This window comes from Jaculus jaculus, chromosome 5 (assembly GCF_020740685.1).
Source record: "Jaculus jaculus isolate mJacJac1 chromosome 5, mJacJac1.mat.Y.cur, whole genome shotgun sequence".
Lineage (NCBI taxonomy): Eukaryota > Metazoa > Chordata > Mammalia > Rodentia > Dipodidae > Jaculus > Jaculus jaculus.
This window is the reverse complement of record NC_059106.1, coordinates 45704519-45727436: the sequence shown is the minus strand read 5'-3', so window position 1 is coordinate 45727436 and position 22918 is coordinate 45704519. Positions and strand designations below refer to the sequence as shown.

General features: G+C 44.9%; 1 protein-coding gene and 1 non-coding gene across 2 annotated transcripts in view; both read left to right on the top strand.

Annotated features, from left to right (window-relative positions):
- The window catches only part of Mtor (mechanistic target of rapamycin kinase), a 156512-nt gene that overhangs the window by 74465 nt on the left and 59129 nt on the right, over positions 1-22918 (top strand). The window contains exons 29-30 of the mRNA XM_045151108.1: positions 17375-17450; positions 21217-21356. Of these exons, the coding sequence (XP_045007043.1) occupies positions 17375-17450; positions 21217-21356 (216 nt within the window). The remainder of the gene's footprint in view (positions 1-17374; positions 17451-21216; positions 21357-22918) is intronic.
- LOC123461329 lies at positions 19952-20078 on the top strand. Its single transcript, XR_006637616.1, has one exon. It is a non-coding gene; the product is annotated as a small nucleolar RNA SNORA33 (small nucleolar RNA).

Here is a 22918-nt window from a genome sequence, read left to right as displayed (position 1 = left end):
CCCTGGTATGCCCATTCATTCTCATATTCTCTCTCTCTCTCGCTCTGTCGCTCTGAAATAAATAAAAAGAAACAACAACAAAAAAAAACTTTTTAAAAGAGCCATAAAAAGAAAGAGAAAGAAATTTAAAATATATATATATATAACTGTAGTCACTAAAATTCTGGTGATCTTCCTGCCTCTGCCTCCTATGAGTACTAGGGTTACAGATGTGAGCCACTACACTCTGTTATATCTCTTAAGCTTATTTCTCATACTGGAATTTTGTATCCTCTGACCAGTATTTCCTCAACCCCAGCTACTACACCACCCCTGCCTTCAGCCTCTATTCAACTATTCTGCTCTCTAACTTATATATATATAGTTGAGCTTCATTGAGACAAACCTTTTTTTAAGATTCCACTTATGATCACGTAGTATTTCTTTCTGTGTCTGGCATATTTTACTTGACTTAATGTCAGGGTTCATTCTTATGGTCACAAATGTGAGATGTCTTGGAATAAAGGAAAGAAACTGGAGAACCTACACGACTAGGTAGTAAGATTTATCATAAAACTGTAGTCAGTAATTAAGGCAATATATTTAGGATAGACTAATAGAACAATTAAATTTCCAGAAGCAGACCCCATGCATATGAATATTTGGTTTATGATAAGATAGCATTCAGGGGGCTGGAGAGATGGCTTTGTGGTTAAGGTGCTTACCTGCAAAGCCAAAGGACCTCAGTTTGACTCCCCAGAACCCATGTAAACCAGATGCAAAAAGTGGTGCATGCATCTGGAGTTTGTTTGCAGTTGGTGGAAGCCCTGGCACACCCATATCCTCTCTCTCATAAATAAATAAAAATAAAGATTTTTTTTAAGGTAGCATGCAGAACAGTGAGGAAAGGATGTAGTAAGTGTAACTAGGTGAGCTAGGTCATATTCAGGGAGAGAGAAATAAAGCTCTTGACCCTTATCTCACACCACACATAAAAGCTCAAGCCCATAAGATTTAAATTCTGAATGTGGGCCCTGGGGAAATGGCTCAGGAATTAGAGGCATTACTTGCAAAACCTCTTGACCAGAGTCCAATTCCCCAGTACCCATGTACAGCCAGATACACAAACTCACACTCACTCTCTCAGACAAATAAATAAAATAAATAAGAATTCTGAGTGGGAAAGGCAGCATGGCAATGCCAGAAGATGGCATAGGAGATATCATCAACATTTTGGGATAGCAAAGATCTTGTAAACAAGATACCAAAGTTGTCAATCACAGTGGAAAACATTAACAATTAATAGGTGTGGTAGCACTCTCCTGTAATACCAGCACAGGGGCGTGTAGGGAGGGCAGAGGCAGGAGGATCACAAGTTCTTGTCCAACATGAGCTGCATAGTAAAAAAGAAAAAGAAATACATGAAAAACATTCATTTCAGGGCAAGATACCACGAAGAGAATGCAGGCAAGAAATAACGGTTGCAATGTATACTCTCATATCCAGAGAAGAGAAAGCCCTCCTAGCAGACAGAGAGCTGCGCGGTAGCTCAGTCACAGCACATCAGCAGGCACTGGGTTCATGAAAGAGAATCTCTAAAAGACCTGTAAACACATGACAGCCCACTCCATTTTATTAGTCATGGAAATTCAAATTACAAACATCATAAAGTGCCACGGTACCAGCTAGAAGGGCTAGAATGGAAAAACTGAAAACACCACATGTTGACAGAGAAGTACAGTGGCTAGAAGTTTCATGTACTACTGTTGGAACTAGTACCTGTGGAACTATAGTAAAACCTCCACAAAGAATAATTTGTCCATCTCACAAAGCTGAACATACCCTGTAACATAGCAATTCTGCTTGTAGGTATTTTCTCAACAGAAGTGCAAGCATACACTTAGGTGTACATTAGGCTTCAGTATGGAAGCTTGCTTAAAAATAGTGATGTGTTGGGCTGAAGAGATGGCTTAGCGGTTAAGTGCTTGCCTGTGAAGCCTAAAGACCCCAGTTCAAGGCTCCATTTCCCAGGACCCACCTTAGCCAGATACACAAGGGGGCACATGCATCTAGAGTTCGTTTGCAGTGGCTGGAAGCCCTGGCACACTCATTCTCTCTCTCTCTCTCTCTAAAATAAATAAATAAAAACGAACAAAAAAATTTAAAAAACATAGTGATGCGCCAGGCATGGTGGCACACACCTTTAATCCCAGCACTCAGGAGGCAGAGGTAGGAGGATTGCTATGAGTTCACGGCCACCCTGAGACTACATAGTGAATTCCAGGTTATCCTGAGCTAGTGTGAGACACTACCTAAGGAATAAAAATAAATAAATAAATAAACATAGAGCTGGAGAGATGGCTTAGCAGTTAAGGTACTTGCCTGCAAAGCCAAAGGACTTCAGTTTGATTCCCCAGGACCCACGTAAGCCAGACGCATAAGGTGGCACATGCACCTAGAGTTCATTTGCAGTGGCTGGAAGCCCTGGTGTGTGCATGTTCATTCTCTTCTCTCTCTCTCTCTCAAATAAATAAATAAAAATATTTAAAACTCGTGATGCACATAAAATACAGAGACCTAGCATCTGACTCAGGTACAAGGGCCAGCGAACATCCAACATTACCATTAGTGCACAGTTGTCATCATGCAAATGAACTGCAGATGCATGCGACCACTTTGTTGTTTTGGGTTGTTTTTTTTTTTTTTTTTTTTGAGAGTGACAGACAGAGAGAAAGAGGCGGATAGTGAGAGAGAGAGAGAATGGGCGCGACAGGGCCTCCAGCCACTGCAAACAAACTCCAGACTCATGCGCCCCCTTGTGCATCAGGCTAACATGGGTTCTGGGGAATGGAGCCTCGAACCGGGGTTCTTAGGCTTCACAGGTGCTTAACCGCTAAGCCACCTCTCCAGGCCCGCATGGGATTGCTTTGTGTCGAGCTTTACATGGGTACTGGTGAATCAAACCCAGGCCATCAAGCTTTTCAAACAAATGCCTTTAACCTCTGAGCCATCTCTCCTTGATGTGCTCTTCTGTTCTAGAGACCTGGATGAGTGGTGTGTCTGATTAGTTCAGTCTACCTCATCCTGAGGGGTCACACACAGCAGCTAATACTGAAGGCAGAACAAACACAGCACCATTTCTCCTTAAAGCAGGCTTATCTCTGGGCATCCTTAGTCTCTATAATTTATTTTAGAATCTAATGTTTCTGTCCCACATGGGTACCAGACACCCATTTTATTAGTTTCACTCAATTACTCTTAGCCAGAAACAGACCTGTCAGATGCTATAGATCACAGGTCTGTGCCCCAGCTGACCTATGAACTCAGGGTATCTCTGTGGACTAGACTGCCTCCACCCTGACTTAGGCACCACAAAGTGGAAAATAGGCCTGTCATTCCTTAAGAATGTCAAAGAATTTGTGCCAATGATGCCTGAGCAACCAATTAATGGCAGAAGAGACTGGGTTTTGCAATCTGTAGGCATGGGGCTAGATGGGGGAATAAAGCCCACTCTGTGACTTAATTATAAGCATGTGTTTCTGTGCTGTTAGAAGTATGAGCCCTGGGCTGAAGAGATGGCTTAGCAGTTAAGGCACTTGCCTGCAAAGCTTAAGGAACCAGTACCAACATAAGCCAGATGCACATGGTGGTGCATGTATCTGGAGTTCATTTGCAGTGGCTGAAGGCCTTGGAATGCCCATTTTCTTTCTCTCTCTCTCTCTGCTTCTCTCTTTCCCCCTCTCTCTCTCTCTCTCTCTCTCTCTCTCTCTCTGTCACACACACACACACACACACACACATTCTTTTTAATTTTAAAAAGAAGTATGAGCCCTGCTTTTCTGGCTGTTCCCTGGCTTCTGGAAAAAGCATGTAATCCTGTTCTTTTCCGTACCTCTGCTGGGAGAAAGAGCACTTGGTCCCAAAAGATGAGGATTTTCTTCCAGCAAGACACATGCCCACCTTGGCATCATGCTGTCAGCTGCAAAGGTGCCAGTGTGCCCCTAGGAACTGGTTCTCTTGTGGAAAAGCCTTAAGAAGGGCTAAGGTGTAACTCAGTGGTAGAATGTGTGCTTAGCATGCAGAAGGTCTTGGGTTCAATCCCAGCACAGAAAGGAAGGAAGGAAGGAGGTGGAGGGGAGGGGAGGAAGGAAGGAAGAGCGAGCTCTACACAGCCCAAGTAGAAAAGTGAGAAACTTGGATGGCGAAAGTACAAGTGCAGCTTGTCTTTCTGGCTTATCTCTTAGTGCACCTTTAGGTCCCACCCTAGCAGCAGGTCCAGCCTCTTGCCAATCATCAGCAGAGCACAAGTTGACTTCTGGCCACTGGAAAAGCTTCCCCTAGGCTCATTACATTGTATGCCTTTCCAGTACATCTTACAAACCCCACAGACAGCTTTTCAGTGCAGAAAGCCACTGCCAGTGAGGAATCATAATAAAGGGAGCATTCTGGTGTTTCTGCTGAGCTGGCCAAAACACAGGGGATCTGTGACTTGTGCAGGAAGAAGTATGCAGCAGAGCACGCCATGCCCTCAGGAGTGCCTTGTGGTCTGAAGAAGCCATGCTCTTCATGAGTTAAACTGCTTCGGACTTGTATGAACTGTTGTCAGGAACAGACCACTAGTTGTAAGACTGGGTCAGAGTGCCCTGCAGCCTTGAATTGTATGTGGCACTGATTTCAGAGGTGTCAAAGTGTGTATCTTGCACATGTGCATGTGTGTGTGTTTATGTGTACCAAGATACACACGCCTCTGCATATGAGGAAGTCAGAGGCTGACTTCTGGTGTCAGTCCTCACCTTCCTCCTTATTTTGAGACAGAGTCTTTTATTCATTGCTACATTTGCCAGGCTAGCTGGCTTGTGACCTTCCAGGTGATACTCCTGTCCCCATCTCCCTTCTTGCCATAGGCATAATGGTATTGCAAACACCCACTCCACCCTCCCCACTTTATGAGGGATCCAGGGATCAGAACTCAAGTTCTCACACTTGTGCAGCAAGTGCCCCAGCCCAAAGTGTGCATCTTAGACTCTGCCTCATGACAGCTTCTGTCATTCATCCCAGGAACAATGGAATGTATCAGTGGTGACCCCACTGATATGTGTCCAAATATATTTGGGCATTTTATTGCCTATGAGCCTTACTAATCCAATTATGGTTTGTCACACTTCTGCATAAACTTTCTTCTTTCCCCCCAAAATAGTAGGCATGGTTGTTCTTTTCTCTGGTCCCAGAAAGGGATCTCTATTCCTACAGTATGTCCACACTCCTTGACAGAGTGGAGGACCAGCCCACATCTGCTTATACAGCAAAGTGTGAGTGTCAGAAGCTGCCCAGTGCTCAGTGCCAGCTCACTGTCTTTTGCTTCTCAGCCCCATCCACATTACAGACAACTCAGAGCCCTTGAGCCTCAGAAGCCAAGAAACCAGACTTCACCCAAGTCTCACTGTGCCTTGAGTCAAAGTGGATAAAACTAGCTTCCAATTCAGCTCATGAGCTACCTACTTCCCCCACCCCAGCTTCTTCTAATAGACTCTCAGAGCTCTTCATTTCATGCTGGATATGAAGAAGCAAAAAGGGGGAAAAAACCCTCCAGGCTTCACCAGAAGAGGAACAGTGCTCATTGTTGTAGAATAAAAAAGATAATGGCCAATTTGTCAAGAAGGGTTGACAAGAAAGATAAAGTTGGAAGTAATTAACTGGCTGACATGCTGGGAGCAATGTGCCTGCCAATAGCTCCCTAAATCAGCCAGAGCCTTGGAAGTGTGACAGCCATTCGTCATTTTTACAACACGCCTCTGACAGGCCCCTCAGTTGGAAATCTGGCCCACACAGATTGTGTGCTCTGCCACTCTGGGGCTTGTACCACACTGGGCTACATGCTGGGTTATGCTAGGGCATTGGGGCCTATGTCCATGCAGGAGGTGCCTGGAGGTGCTATGTATCTGGCCTGCTACTGGGCAGTACTCATCCTCCAGGGTAGATCTGATTCTCAGAACCAGTTCTGCCAACTTGCACAAAACCTGCCACTAAGCAGAGAGGATCCAGAATGTGAGCACAAGAACAGCTCTCCTGTGGCCTGGACCCAACTCATACTGACTGCTGTCAGCAACCCGGGGTCCATTAGCAGAGACTGGATTGAGTGGCTATCAGAAGACTTACTAGGCCCTAGCATGGTAGCTTATACCTGTCACCTCAGCACTGTCGGAGAATTGCATGTTCAAGGCCAGACAAATGGTGAGACTTCCTGCCTTCGTCATGAAGCTACAAAGATATTTTGCCAAATGGCTCGTGCCTAGAATTCCAGCAATTGTGAGGCTATGGCAGGAAGATCACTGTGAGTTTGAAGCCAGCCTGGGCTACACAGGAAGACCCTATCTCAAAAAAAAAAAAAAAAAAAGTGAAATAAGTAATGAAAATTTTCAAAAAATATAATCCCCACCAGCAATCTTAAAAAGATGTTTTTTTATTCTCTCTGCTTAACCTAGACAGCTGTTATCATTCCCCTTTCCAGTAAGAGTTACTCTCTCACATACACGTTTAGCATGTCCTCTAAAGAGTATATATAACAGACAAGCCAGGCATGGTGGCGCACGTCTTTAGTCCCAGCACTTGGGAGGCAAAAGTAGGAGGATCCTTCTGAGTTTGAGGCCAGCCTGAGATTACATAGTGAAAGAGAGTATAACAGACCCTGAAATCTGTGCCCCCCTCTAAAAGGAGATGAGCTCACTGTGGGTGCTCTTTCTTCTGAGACTGCTCTGGGACAGAGACTTCAGGAACCTATATAGAGTATTGGAAAATAGCCCATCGTCTTTCATCTTCTTTTTTTTTAAAGTAAAGGTCTTCCTTAGTAGCCCAGATGAGCCTCAAACTTGGGATCTTCTTGCCTCAACCTCCTGAGAACTGAGATTACAAGACTATGCTAGCATCATGCCCAGCATACCTGTCATTTTTAATGTTCATGCCTTAGATTCCTGAGACTGCCAAGAGCACTACTGAGAATGTCCAAACTTTGAGTCCCTGTACCGAGACCAGCCAGTATTTTTGTTTGTGGGGGAGGGGTTGTTTGTTAGGTAGGTAGAGTCTTGCTCTAGCCCAGGTTGACCTGGGATTCACTATGTCATTCTCAGGCTGGCCTCAAACTCACAGCAGTCCTCCTACCTTGGCCTCCCAAGTGCTGGGATTAAAGGTGTACACCACCATGCCTGGCTAGCCTCTCTTTCTCTTTTTTTTTTCCTTTATTTATTTTTTTAGTTAACAATTTCCATGATTGTAAACAATATCCCATGGTAATGCCCTCCCTCCCCCCCCCCACTTTCCCCCTTGAAACTCCATTCTCCATCATATCCTCATCCCCTCTCAATCAGTCTCTATTTTATTTTGATGTCATAATCTTTTCCTCCTATTATGATGGCCTTGTGTAGGTAGTGTCAGGCACTGTGAGGTCATGGAAATCCAGGCTATTTTGTGTCTGGGGGAGCACATTGTAAGGAGTCCTACCCTTCCTTTGGCTCTTACATTCTTTCTGCCACCTCTTCTGCAATAGACCCTGAGCCTTGGAAGGTGTGATAGAGATATTGCAGTACTGAGCACTCCTGTCACTTCTGCCCAGCACCATGATGCCTTCTGAGTCATTCCAAGATCACTGCCATCTGAAAAGAGAAGGTTCTCTACCAAAAGTGAGAGTAGCATTAATATAACAATATGAACATTAAGAGAAGCACTTTCTGGGCAGTTTGATAAGCACAGTATATCCATTTAGCCAGACAGCAGCAGACATTACACCCCTAGGGCTCATGACTACCCCTGTTTTAGGTTTTCAGTATCAGGGATGTATTCCCTCCCATGGAGTGGGCCTCCAGTCCAATTAGAGGACAATTGGTTTCCACCATGACAGACATGTTACTATTGCACCCGTTGATTCATTTGGCCTGGCTGGCAAAATTTAAGGCTTGCAGTGTCCACTGTTGAGTATCTTCACTGGTGACTTCTCTCTCTTCCATTGAACTGCATGCAGAATGGCTTCTTCCACCTTTCTGTCAGCTGGTCTACATGGAGGAGGTTATCAGCTCAGCTCCAACAGGATTTGGAGTATGTGGAGTATGTGGAGTCTTCAGCAATAGGATCTTGCCATCTATTCCTGATGGAAAACCAAATAGTTTCTCTTTTTTTAATATGTAGAGAGAGAAAAAAGAACCTAAAACTTCCTTAGTATTGACCCTGCCAGACTTGAGGTGCTGTTTTAGTCCCCTGAATCTGCCTCTTGGGTACATAGTTTTAAGACCATCCATCTTCCCTTCTGCCTGTATTTAAATGACCCTGCTTTGCTTCCCTTCATGTCACATTTCAACATTATCTCTTTGCCACCTGTCTTCACTGCTGTCCTTCATTTTGAAATTAACTCTATTCCAGAAGAGATTGTTACTCACTTGAGGTCCCCACACAGACCATTCTTCTATTTCCAGACTCCCAAAGGAGCAGCCTGATGAAGACATCAGGACCCAGCCAACCCTGGCTCTTGTAGAGTCATTAGACTCTTTTGTTTTTAATCATGTAGCGAGCATAGAGCTGACCCTGCTGGGAGAAATGACAGGGGAAGCTGAAACAGTTCCTACTCTATGAAAGAAATGGAAAAACAAAACTGCTTGATATAATGGTAGGGACTCAAAGCAGTCTCCAGCACCTCCAGCAGTTTCCTCATGGCTGGTCAGGACACCCCAGTCCGAATGGCCACATTCCCCTGTCAGCTGTCATACATGTGTCATCAGCCAAGTGCCAAGGGAATCCAGAGAATTCTATCTTGACAGGGAGCCAAGTAAAAGGCAGACAGCATTCTGCACTGGAAGGAGGGCTCAGAGCCATGTGGAAGCAAGCAGGCAGTGTTCTAGTAAATTCCTGATGGGCACACTGGGGAAGCCCAAGCATTCTCCCAGATGTAGTGCAGATGCTCCTGGCCAGGACACCTTCCGCCTGCAGGCATGGTATGGGAGGCTGCTGTGTCACTTTGCTCTTTACTGCTCCAGCATTGGTCACCAAAGCTGTGATACTGAGAGTTAAGGGCAGTAACCCAAAGGGCCTCACAGGGAGGAAATGCCAAGCCAATTACTATACATTTGTCCTCAGTTCAGAGCCTGTGGAGCAGGGACCAAGGAAACCCTTCAGGAGACTTCAGGCATGAATTACTGTGTTGTGGGTCAGCATAGAGAGCTTGAGCAAGCGATGACCCATGTTCTTCTTGTCTCTTCCTTCTCTGTGAAACCTGTGGAGACCACCAAGACACAGCTTGAGCACAAAGCTCAGGTTTCAGCAGGCCCACTCCCAGCTTTGGCATCTCAGCCATCATTCTCAATGAGGGCCCTGCAGAGGCAACAAGATGCTCCCCCAACTCTGAACCTGTTTGCACCTCTTACACCGCCTACATGACCTCCCAGCCTTGGGAGCCGATTTCCCAGCAGTCGTGAGAAGACTCCCTGAGCAATCTGCTGAGTCTAGGAAGGCAGTGAAGAGGCTTCTGAATGTCCTACTCATTAGTTGTACTCAACTCCAGAAAGTCTTTTCCTTGGTTGCCAAGAATTTTCCTAGTTTCCAGCTCTTGAACTCAGTCTTGTTTTGAAGGAATTCTATCTTGAAGTGGGGAATGGATCAGAATGAGTGTGTTTCTTCCCCAGTCAACCCCAAGAGTCGCTCTGTTCTATCTCTCTTAGTTGCTTCCTAAAACCAGGTTTGTTCGTGGGCTGTAGGTTTTTTTCATTAGGCAGTGTCTGTGTTGGTTCTGTAGACTCAACTGGGTAGTCTCACTGATAATAGAGTACAGACAGAGCACCAGTACTTAACTTAGGAAACTCATGTGTTGCAGTTTCTTTTCCTTCTGGTCTCAGCATGAGTAGGGTAGAGATGGGAAATGTGGTGGGAACAAGTGTCATAATGAGCACAAGGTGTCCAAACCTCGTTCTCTCTGAGCTTGCTTATTGTCGTGTCATGTTCTCCTAGCCACTGTCGCGGGAGTCGGCTTTGTACTGAATCCTCCCTGCTGTTGGGCTAAGTCTTAAACCAGTTTGCCCAGTGTTAATAGGGACAGGCCATGGTGGTGGGGGAGGGGGAGGCGGCGCAGTGAGTGATTTTAGAAGTGACTTCAGGATACTTTCAGCTGCCCCATAAACCAAGAGTTTCTCACAGGAGCTGGATGTAATGGCTCACACCTTCAGTCCCAGCACTCGGGAGGCAGAGGTAGAAGGATCACCATGGGTTCTAGACCAGCCTGAGACTAAATAGTGAACTCCAGGTCGGCGTAGGTTTGAATGAGACCCTACCTCCAAAAAAAAAGAGTTTCTCACATGGGAGCAAAGGTGACCGCTTCTCAGGAACGGAGCATACCATCTGTCCCTCCAGTCACAAAGCCAGAGCTAGGTTTAAGGGGGAATATTTCAGAGGGTAATTTTTGTCACTCAAATAGGTAGGTAAGTGGGGTCTTAGTAGGAACATCAGAGTTCCCATAGAGCCTTATTTATTTCATACTCTACAATGAGGACTCTAAGCTGGCAACCTCAAACAAGCTGCCTACAAAAAGCCTGCTGTGAAATCATGCTCACTGTGGCACTGGAGGTGGTGTGGCTTCTGAAAGGAAACAAGAAATATAGGATGAGAGCTTGGAAGTCAGATATAACTGTCAGCCAAAGTATCATTGAGGAAGTTAAAATAAAGGCTCAGAAAGATTCCTTTCTCCTGTTCAGCAAGTTACAAGTTACACAGAGAACTGGCTAACTGCAGTATCCACCCGTGGCTTTCAGTAACTCAGCTTACAAGTATTTACTGGGTGCCCACTGATGCCCAGAGTAGAAAGCTATGAGCCTGTAATGTACTCTTAGTTATTACTTATACTTAACATTTTTTAAATATTTTATTTTATTTATTTATGAGAGAGAGAGAATGGTTACGCTTAGGCCGCTAGCCATTGCAAATGAACTCCAGATGCATGTGCCACCATGTGCATCTGGCTTACATGGGTTTTAAGGAAGCAAACCTGGGTCCTTTAGGCTTTGCAATCAAGTGCTTTAACTGTTGATGAGCCATCTCTCCAGCCCTCAGATAACTTCTTTTAAAAATATATGTGTATATATACGTACACACATATATTTTGGGGGGGGGGCGGTTCAAGGTAGGGTCTCGCTTTAACTCAGGCTGACCTGGAATTCACTACGTAGTCTCAGGGTGGCCTAGAACTCATGGCAATCCTCCTACCTCTGCCTCCCGAGTGTTGGATTAAAGGCATGTGACACCACACCCGGCAAAATATTTTATTTTTAGTTATTTATTTAAGAGAGAGAGAGAGGTAGATAGAGAATGGATGCCAGGGCCTCCATCCACTGCAAAGGAATTCCAGATGCATATGCCACCTTATGCATCTGGTTTACGTGGGTCCTGGGAAATTGAACCTGGGTCCTTTGGCTTTGCAGGCAAGCACCTTAACCAGTAAGCCATCTCTCCAGCCCTAAGATTTTTTAAATGGCAAGATTTTTTTTAACTTTTTTAAATTTAATTTTATTTATTTGACAGAGAAACAGGCAGAGAGAGACAGAAAGAGAATGGGCATGTCAGGGCTTTCAGCCACTCTAAACAAACTCCAGACACATGTGCATCTGGCTTACATGGGTCCTGGGCAATCGAACCTGGGTCCTTTGGCTTCACAGGCAAGCACCTAATCCACTAAGCCATCTCCAGCCCTAAGTGGCAAGATTTTAATGTCATCCAGCAACCTATGACCTGTTTCATTGATACGTACACTGGGAACAATAACAGTGTCCACTTTCTAGTCTTGATCTTCTGCATGCAGTCCATAAGCACAGTGCCTGGCACCTACAGTCAGCTCTCTTCTTCGTGAAACTTGTTGATAGAACACATTGCCTATTGTGTAGAGATCTAGAAATCATGGAGAAAGTGGAAATGTTAGAGTAGCAAAAAGAGGAGTTGGGGAGACAGTCCAGTGGGTAAAGTACTTATCTAACAAGCATAAGGGCCTGAGTTTGATCCCAGCACTGGTGTGAAATGCCAGGCGTGTGACATGTGCCTGTGATCCCACCATTAGAGAGGTAGAGGTGAGAAGATCCCTGGAACTCTGGTCATGTGCTCTGGCCTAAATGCTGTGTTGCAGGTTCTCAAAAAGAGGAGTTAGGGGGCTGGAGAGATGGCTTAGCGGTTAAGCGCTTGCCTGTGAAGCCTAAGGACCCCGGTTCGAGGCTCGGTTCCCCAGGTCCCTCGTTAGCCAGATGCACAAGGGGGCACACGCGTCTGGAGTTCGTTTGCAGAGGCTGGAAGCCCTGGCGTGCCCATTCTCTCTCTCTCCCTCTACCTGTCTTTCTCTCTGTGTCTGTCGCTCTCAAATAAAAAAAAAAATAAAATAAAAAACTTTAAAAAAAAAAAAAGAGGAGTTAGGTTTGGAGAGGTGGCTTAGCAGTTAAGCACTTGCCTGTGAAGCCTAAGGACCCCAGTTTGAGGCTCAACTCCCCAGGACCCACATTAGCCAGATGCACAAGGGGATGCACGCGTCTGGAGTTCGTTTGTTAAAGAGGAGGTAGCATACCTGAGGAATGACACCAGAGGTTGTCCAGTGACCTCCACACTCATCCACAAACATGTACACATGCACCACACACAGGTATACCACATATATATGAAATAAAAATTTAAAATCCCAAAAAGAGGACAGACTTGATCAGTGAGACTTGTCTTCTTTTCAAAAGGTCCTCAAATTCAAGACCAAGAACTTGATTCTCACTCTGAGCCCATTCATTTTTCATAGGTCTTAGTCTGCTTGATCAAAGCTTATTTTTCAGTGGTTTTCCTGACTGCTAGGCAAGAACAATTGCAATGACAAGGTATGCCCATGCTTCATGGCACTTACTAAAGGTCTGAACTCTGCCACAGCCTCCCAGGCCCCAACACTAACATGGAATGCACTGATGAGTTACTCCCTACAGGAGTTAGGGCATGTGAGGACATTTCATTTTAGTTTATTCGTTTGTGGGGGTTGTGTGTGTGTGCAGGCTTGTATCACAGCGCTTATAAGGATCAGAGGAAGCTCAGGTGTCGGTCTTCACCTTCCAGCTTGTGGAGGCAGTCTCTCGTTCAACACTGCCTCTTCTACACTAACTGGCCCACGTGCTTCCAGGGATTCTCCTGTCACTGCCTCCCAGCTTGCTGTAGGAGTGCTAGGGTTACAGGTACTCATGCTTCCATGTCTAGCTTTATGTGAGTTCTGGGGATCTGAACTCAGTTCCTTAGTCTTGCACATTGAGCCACCTCCCCATCAAGAAAGTCTCATTTCTAATTTGCAGGGCTATGCTGGTTTGTCCTCAGGAGAGGAATAACAAAGCCGTGACACTGCTAAAGTACATTTGAATTTCTGCTTTGCTGTCTCTAATCACTGTTTCTTAATTGTCATCAGTGGTTGTTAAACTTTCTTTTATGTGTAAGTGGCAGAGCAGCTTCGGCAGAGGCTGTTAAGTGGCCTGGGTTTGGATTTTAGTTTAGCCACAGGGTCAGTGAGCCCCAAAGTAAGCCAAACTCTTGATAATGTTTATAATGTGTTCTTGAAAGTAGAATATGTTCCAGAATACAAGATTGGAAGATAGTTGTTAAAACTCCTGGAATACTGGGGGTGGAAGCCAGGGACTAAGCAAGTAAGTACTCTGCCCTAAGCTACATCTCCAGCCCAAACTGGGTTTTTATTTCTGTTTCTTGCAGTTAACTTTTTCTGGTTAGAACAAGAGTACTCTATCTTCCTTCTCAGAGCAAGCTAATGCTACCAGGAGTTTGCAGCTGCTAAGAGGCCCAAGTTCCACTGAATAAATACTGAGAATATGTAACTACAGGTTCCATGCAATTATATATATAAGCTCTATTTTTTCTAGTTTCTTATGCTTCCAAAACCTTTATTTGGGTTCGAGGAGCTAGATAGTAACAGATCTATGCCTAGTAATGTTAATTATCAATACAGTTTGCTCCATTCCATGTGCGTGGACCATAGAGTCCAGTATTGGGCCAGGAGGCATGGAGACCTGCTTCACAGAGAACCCATGGTGGCATATGGCCCTATACACTTGCACTTTATTCTCAGCTTAGAAAAACTCATAGGGCTTCCTAAAGGAAACTGTAAAAATATAGCTTCACTTTGATTTGAGAAGATATCTCACTGGTTAAAGTGCTTGCAAAGTCTGCTGGCCTAGATTCAGTTCCCAAGACACCCACATAAGCCAGTGCAAGTATCGGGTGTTTGCAGTTGCAAGAGGCACTGGCATGCCCATCTGCACATGCAAATAAATTAATAAATACTTTTTGTTTGTATGTGTGTATATATATGTATATGTAGGAGGGCACATGTATACCATGGAATGTGTATGTAGAGATTAGAAGACCACCTCAGGGTGTGGGTCCTCTCCTTCCACCTTTTTGAGATGGGGGTCTCTCTTACTGTTGTTTGCCACCAGGAAGGCTAGGTAGCTCACCCTCAAGCTTCGGGATTCTCCTGGCTCCACCTCCCATTGCTGTAGGCCCATTAACATTACAGACACATGCACTACTTTACATCCAGTTTAACATGGGTCAGCAGACATGCAGAGCGAGTACCTTTAACAATTGAGCCATCTCCCCAACCCCTAAAGATATTTCTCCATCCTTCAGCAGACCAATTCATGGAGAACATTCTGTCTTACTGCTTTTCTAGAACCAATGAGTCTTCCCTGCAGATTCCCCATGTGATGTCACTACTCTTGTAAGCAAAGGAGCCTTTCACCTCTGGTGACAGAGCCTGGAGCCTAGTGTTCAGTAATCTATCCCAGAACAGCTAGGAAGTCACCACACCGATGACTCACAGTGCTAGCAAGACTCAGCTATGGGAGCATGGTCCACCTGAGAACAAGTGTGGATTAGTTCTGGCAGCTTTAGACCATGAACAAACACAGATAAAAGACCTTTCATATCCATTGTTTCATTTAATTCCCTGAAGGGTCTGTGAAAGAGGTAGTATGAGCTATATTTTATAAATGAAGAGTTTAATACTAAAAAGCATGACCTAGAATGCTGGAGAGATGGCTTAGTGGTTAAGGTGCTTGCCTGTGAAGCCTAAGGAACCAGGTTCAATTCCCCAGTACCCATGTAAAGCCAGATGCACAAGGTGGTACATGCACCTGGAGTTCATTTGCAGTGACTGGAGGCCCTGGCATACCCATTCTCTGTTTCTGTCTTTGCCTCTTCCTCTCTTTCTCCTCTCTTCTCTCTCTCAAATAAATAAATAAATAAATATTTTTTTAAAGAGCATGACCTAGGGCTGCAGTAATGGCTTTGTGGTTAAGGTGCTTGCTTGCAAGCCTGATGGTCCAGGTTTGAATCCCCAGTACCCATGTAAAGCCAGATGCACAAGGTGGTACATGCATCTAGAGATCAGTACAGTAGCAAGAGGCCCTGGTGCATCCATTCTCCCCATGTCACCCCTGCTTCCAAGTAATAAGTAAAAAAAAAAAATATTTTAAGCTGGGCATGTTGGCACACACCTTTAATCTCAGCACTTGGGAGGCAGAGGTAGGAGGATCGCTGTGAGTTAGAGGCCAGCCTGGGACTACAGAGTGAGTCCCATGTCAGCCTGGACTAGAGTGAGACCCTGCCTCGAAAAGACAAAAGATAAAAATGTAACATATTTGTAGTTAGTAGATTTGGACCTCCAGAAATGTTAACCCAAGTCTTCTGACTCTAAATGGAAAAAAAAAAAAAAAAAATTGTCCATCCCTGCTTCTCCTTAACAGAAACATCCAATTGTCCCAGATATTGTTGGGACAATCCTGATTCACTGTAACCTTAGGGAAGATCATTGCCCATCCTGGGCCCCCATTTCCTCATTAGTAAGATAAAGCAGATCTTAACCTTTCCCTCCCTATTTTTTCAAAGATCTGTGAGGCCAAAGGAGTGAGAGTTGGAAAGAGTATTTGAAATGCGCTTCGTAAACATAAGCCATCAGATTATTACTTTCACAAATGTTAATGTGTTTGGTTCTTCAGATTTCTGGGCAGTTCCTTTTTAGTTTTATTGGAAGAGATGTGGTGGAATTTTTAAAACTAATATTTGTAATAGAATCTCTTGCCATATTACCACATCGAACCCAAATCCTGGAATTTCCAAAACCACTTAAAAATTAATTCTCCTCCAATAGACAGTTTGTACTCAGGGAAATAAATTGGATTCTTGCTTGTTAAATCAGTCTAGATTCCCAAGCTGGTATGTCACACTTTGGTGTTCCCCCTGCCAGTCAACAGATACATTCATTCTCCTGCCTCTTCCAAGCCTGCTCCTCCACTCTCCCTTTTCCTTCCTTCAAGACCTCAGGCCACATTTGCTGTTGGGTGTAGTTGCACAAGTTCTTGTTAGAATGAGGGTCTAAGACCCATAGCTGTCCTGCTCTGAAAGCCTCCTTATTTGCTATCTGATAAACCCACTCCAGTGACCAGGCCTTCCAGTGGCACTACCCAGAAGCACCCACACAGTTTTAGAGAAGCCCAGTGAAAAGTGTTCTATGCAGGTGACTAAGTCTAGAAACTCTGGTCACCTCAAGACTTGCTGTAGGAGAGAGTGGTCCCAAAGATGGCGGTGGCCTGTGGATTGGAAGGAAATGAGCTGTGGCAGGGGTGTACCAACAAGGACAGCCCAGCTTCTGTGCCACCTCTGTGAGCTTAGCATGCAAAGGTTTTGATTGATTTTTGATTATTCCTGTTAGTGATGGGAACCAATGGGAAGAAATGAGTATTAGAAGTTCAGGCCACTCTTGTAATTAAGCACTACAACAAGGATGTTGTGGGATCCAGGATTGCTAGTTTCTGAAATGTGATGTATGAGTAAGCATGCAGAACTCTTGCCTAGCATGCATGAGGCCCCAAACATGTGCTGCCTGCCAGAGAGCAGATTCCAAATGAAGACCTGTCTGTACTAAGTAGAGGACTGTTCCCAGAGGACCACCTACTATTGCTAGTGTTCACTTTACTGTCCCCCCTCAAAAAAAAAAAAAAAAAAAAAAAAAGAAAATCAGGGGGAAAAAAATGCCTGGCGTGTGGTACATGCCTTTAATCCCAGCATTCACTCAGGAGGCACAGGTAGGATCACTGTGACTTCCAGGTCAGCCTGGGCTACAGTGAGACCCTACCTTGAAAAACCAAAAAGAAAATCAGGGCAGAGGATCACAACTCTCATCTCATATGAAACCTTTTGAGCTGAGCTTTCTGGGTAGTGATAGGTAATTAATGCTCTCCACTGCACATCTGCAAGACCTTGTCCATACGTCCTGCTGAGCCATCTGCCTGCAGTGTCCCCACACCTACCTTCAGATGCATGAGTGTAACTACCTCTTCTTTTGTTTCCTCAGCATTAATAATAAACTACAGCAGCCCGAGGCAGCCGCCGGGGTGTTAGAATATGCCATGAAACACTTTGGAGAGCTGGTAAGTGTTTCCTCATTCCTTCTAGAACAGCAGGTAGAAACCTAGCCAAGGAAGCTCTCAGCTGCCACCTTGAGAAAGTTACTTTACATTCTGTGGGATATTTTTCTAACTTTGGGGGAAGAGGTGTAGTATGTGTGGTGTATGGGTCTGGTCATGAGTAGGCAGTCACTCATGGCTTGTGTGCACACAGTACTTGTCCTCTTTTATCATTTTTCTCCCTTATTTCCATGAGGCAGAGTTTTTCACTGAACCTGGAGCTCCCTGATTGTTTGGTTAAATTGGCTGTGCAGCAAGAGCCAGTGACCCTCCTGTCTCTGCCACCATAAGAGCTAAGGTTACAGGCATGTGTGGTCATACAGCCATACACAGCTTGTCATGTGGGTGCTGGGAATCAAACTCAGGCCCTTATGCTTGCACATCAAACAATCTTACCCACTAAGTCATCCTCTCGGGTTCCCACCCAACTTTTTTTTTTTTTTTTTAACAATTTGTGACAGTTTAATACTGGCCTACCTGTACCTTAAGAATGAAAGAAAGGCCAGGTGTGGCACACACCTTTAATCCCAGCACTCGGGAGGCAGCCTGAGCTAAAGTGAGACTCTACCTCGAACCCCCACACCCCAAAAAAAGAATGAAAGAGGGCTGGAGAGATTGCTCAGCAGTTACGGCACTTGTCTGCAAAGCCTAACTACCCAGGTTCCATTCCTTAGTACCCATGTAAATCCAGATGCATAAATTACTACATGCATCTGGAGTTTATTTGCAGCAGCTGGAGGCCTATTCTCTGTCTCTCTTCTCTCTATCTCTCCCTGCTTGCAAATAAATAATTTTTTTGAAAGAGACAGTGGCTATAAGGACTGCATTCAAACTGCACAAAAGAACCAGGCATGGTGGCGCATACCTTTAATCCCAGCATTTGGGAGGCAGAAGTAGGACCATTGTGAATTTGAGGCCACCCTGAGAGGACAAAGAGCAGGAAGGCAGAATCTAATTAACAGTGAGTGGTCCCGGGGATCAGTGCTGAGCATGTGCCTCAGTCTTTGCAGAGTGTCCTGTTTTCTTCATCTCATACAGCCCTCCCAGTAACACTGTGAGACAGCACCTGTCATTACTGTGGACCCAGCAGGTTAACACCTGTCCAAGCTAACAACAGAATAAAGCAGTACCAAGACTTGAACCCAGGCATTCCGGCATCAGAACTGGGTTTTAACTTCACCCACATTATCTTCATGCCACCGGTGGCAGACTACATTGTGTCTGGCCCACAGTTAACATTCAGTGCACACTTTGGAAGACACCATAGTCAACTCCCTCGGAACAGAAGTGCATACCTGATGCATAAGGACTTTCTGCTTCCTTACTGCTGTGTGGCTGCTTCTCTGCTGCCATCCGGTTACTCCTTCAGGTCTTGAGGGGTTGCTTTGATAACACCTAAAGTGATAAAGCACTAACTTAATCAACTTAGCATTGAAGCCTGGAAGGTCAAGAACTCTGGGTCTGTTTATTTGATAAGGAGCCTTTTATTAATCCTGTAGGCCACTTAAGGTAGTTTGACTTAATCAAGAACCAGGGGCTTGGCAAAGGCTAGAAAATTAGACTGAAAAGTTTAAGGCAATCTTTTGCTATGTTTAACACATATTGCCCATAACGAGACTAAGGTAGCATCTCTCTAGAAGACGAAACAATAGAACTAAGTCTCCGTCTTTGCCGTAGTCCCTACTCGCAGAGGACAGAAAGCACACAGTGTACTCCCCCTAGGCCAGGCTGTTCTCTGCTCTGATGTCCCTGGAGTTTACGCTTCAGGAAGTGCTGATTGAAACAAGGACTGCACACATCTGGCATTCAGGTGATCTGCCAACAGATGGCTTATTCCCCAGTGCTCAGGATGCTAACCGTAAATGAAAGTTCCTCCATCCTCGGGTTCTAAAGGTGGCATTAGCTCCAGGATTATTGCTAAACCGTGGTGGATTTCCTGTTATATTTAGGTAGCTGAATCATATTAAGCTTGACAATGGTTTGCCTTTTCTTGGCAGAGCCTGTGCTTTCTCAGCACAATTTATGTAACAGCAATCTCATTAGAATTTCGTGTGATTCATTGCTTAAACCTTATAGTTTCTGCAATCCATTGCAGTTCAAAATATCTTGCCCCCTACTTGACCTGCTCCATATGCTGCTCCCTCTGCTTTCTGCTGGTTCACTGAGTATATGCCACACATTAGTCACTGGCAAATGTACCAGTGCTGCTTTTCATCTAAGAGTTTCTTCCCTTACATGGTCTCTAGAAGTCATTCTTCTCTAAGTTTTCTCTGTCATGTGTAAGTATAGTAGAGAGGTGTTCTGAGCATGCTTAGGAAATGAAGTGTAGCTTACCTTGCACAGATAGGACGATTTTGACATGTCCCACTAGCATTGTGGCAAGGTTATGGGTAGCAATTGGTGCATAGGCAGCAGGGCTACCAGTGCTCACTAGAGGAAGGAGGTACAGTTACTGTTCTGCAATAAAGGCAGCCAGTTAGTCTGCTTATCTGGATGTGTTTCTGCAGAAATGTAGAGAAAGCTGACAATAGTGATGCCATGTTACGAGACTTAGGGACAAGGTCATTAGGATCCCTGAGAATGGCTACAATACCTTAATACTGACGCATTTTCTAAGACTTAATTTTAATGTAACTGGTTCTAAGTTTAATGAAGGCTAAGAGTTAATAAATTGCATGTATTTTTTGGAAGGGAAAAATAAGAAATGACTTCCTTAGCAAGGCTCAGCAAGAAGGGGCTCTTTAGGCAGAGAGTGGTTGTTGGTGTATCTGCTATGCAGACATAAATTTTCTGCAGAAAGGAGAGGAAGACCGTGAGGGAAACTCATGCGGGCCCTGCATGTGTCTTGCACAAATTCCACCTGAGACTCATACTGCTCTTAAAGGACTCCCTGGAAAACCACTAGTCATCCTGGGGGAGAAATAACCACTTACTGAGCTGATGAAGAAGCCGAAGAGCCCGAGGTGGAGGGCAGTCAAAAGGCAGACAGAAAACCCATAAAACAGTCTCCTGGGCATGTAGAGAATCTGGTCTGTCACCTCAAGACTGTACACCTCTTACTCACATGGACTCGCCGTCAGCGTGGCACTCTGTCTGCCAGAGTAATGGAATCCCTCCTTGGGTCCAGACACTGGCAGAGGTGCCAAGTGCTACACAGAAGGGAACATTGGATGGAAGGCCGTAGAAGGAGGAAAAGGTAGTCCAAAGAATTTTAAGTGGTGGTGTTCTATTGTATTTTAAATTATTTCCTGCAATTTTAAAAATGCATTAAGAATCAAGGGCTTTTAAGAGGGCGTTGTTTGCCTCCAGCAACTGGACAGCTGTGTCCTGCTTCCTGTGCTCATCAGGGAAGCAGCTGTGGTCCCTGCCACGCAGCCCAGTATCAGCAGCACAGCAGACCCAGGCCTTGGCACCCGTGCAGGAGCTGTGGTTGGGGCCCCACTGTCCCTGAACGATTTCCCTTAACCTCAAGTCCCTGAGTACTAATGTTCCGTGACTGCTGGAAGTGATGAGGCTGGAGCATGACCTGACACGTGCTTTCATCCCAGGAGCCGCTGTTTCCACCTCTAGCAAACAACCTCCCTCCAGATAGTCAGAAATTCTCTTCAGTCAAAGCTCAGATACGTTGTAATAGGTGAAATATCACATATATAATAAACACCTTAGGAAAGAATGTGTGATTTAAAAACCGTGACTCCCTCATACCAGTCTTTTCTTTTCCACTTGCCAGGAAATCCAGGCCACCTGGTATGAAAAATTGCATGAGTGGGAGGATGCTCTTGTGGCCTATGATAAGAAGATGGACACCAACAAGGATGACCCAGAGTTGATGCTGGGCCGCATGCGCTGCCTTGAGGCCTTGGGAGAATGGTGAGTTGCATGAGAATGATTGAGTAGCCATGAGAAAATCATCTTTCTGGTGAGTCTTCCTCCAGACAGTTCTCTCCTCAGACTCTCTGTCACTCGACACTTGCTTAGGAATCATCATTCACTTTGTTGTTGGATTTTTTTTTTTGTCGTTGTTTCATTTTGGTTTTTGGCTTTTCAAGGTAGAGTCTCATTCTAGCTCAGCCCAAGCTGACCTGGAATTTACTCTCTACTCTCAGGCTAGTCTCAAACTCATGGCAACCCTCTTATCTCTGCCTCCCTAGTGTTGAGACTAAAGGCATGCTAAAGGCTGTTGCTGATTTTAGGAAAAGAAGAAGAATGGTTGCCTCTGCAGGTGCTTCCCCTTGGTTGGACAGTACTGTTCTGGGCTACTTACTGTGTGCTTCACCCAGTGCACATCAAGGATACAAAAGCCAGAGAAGCCAAAGTTTCACTGCAAATTTGATAGACCAAGCTCATGGATAGAAATAGTGCCACAGAGCTTCCATCCCCACAGTCAGTAAGCTCTACTGCTCAGATGTTCAGAGTGCCCACAGAGCTTCCATCCTCATAATAAGTTGTGTGGGGTTTTTTGTTTTTTTGTGTTTTTTTCCTTCAAGGTAGGGTCTCGCTCTAACGAAGACTGACCTGGAATTCACCATGTAGTCTCAAAGTGGCCTTGAACTCATGGTGAGCCTCCTACCTCTGCTTCCCAAATGCTGGGATTAAAGGTGTGCACTACCACGCCTGGCTCCCACACTTAGTTCTATTGTTCAGACAGTACCCACAGAGCTTCCATCCCCACAGTAAGCTCTGCTGAACAGCACTGATCACAGTCAGGTCAGATATGTCCAGAATAAGCCACAATATTTTTAAAAATATTTATGTGCAAGTGGGATCAAGGGGAGAGAATATAAGTGTTCCCGGGCCTGTAGCTGCTGTCTTGGAACTCCAGATGCATATACCACTATTTTTCTACTTTCAAACCTGCCATATCTTGTTAAGAAAGATAAAATAAGACATAAATATTCTTAAAATTCAGTTCTAATCAGTTCTCAACATGCCTTAGTGTGTCCCTATCGCCTTTGGATGGGCATGTAAATTGTATCAACTGACTTTCAGAGCCTTTTGTAATATGTGGCCTCAGCTTACTGCTTCAGTCCATTGCTCAGCAGACTGTACCTTGTGTCTGAGCCCTGGCTAGATTATTCACTCTTCTCCAGACCCAGTATACATTCATTCAGATCCCTAGATTTCTGTCCTTTTCTACTTGTGAAAATCCTTCCCACCATTTTTTCCTGCTTGAACTGTTTCCTGATCTTTCTCTTCCACTTGCCCTCTCTTTCCTAATTACAAGATGAGCCACTTTCCCTGGCTGAGCCAAATAGATAACTTAGATGTATTGGAAAAGACCAGAGATTGGGCTGGAGAGAGTGGTTAACGTACTTGCCTATAAAGCAAAAGGACCTAGGTTCTATTCCCCAGGACCCACATAAGCCAGATGCACAAGGTGGCACATACATCTGGTGTTCATTTCCAGGGGCTAGAAACCCTGGCACACCTAT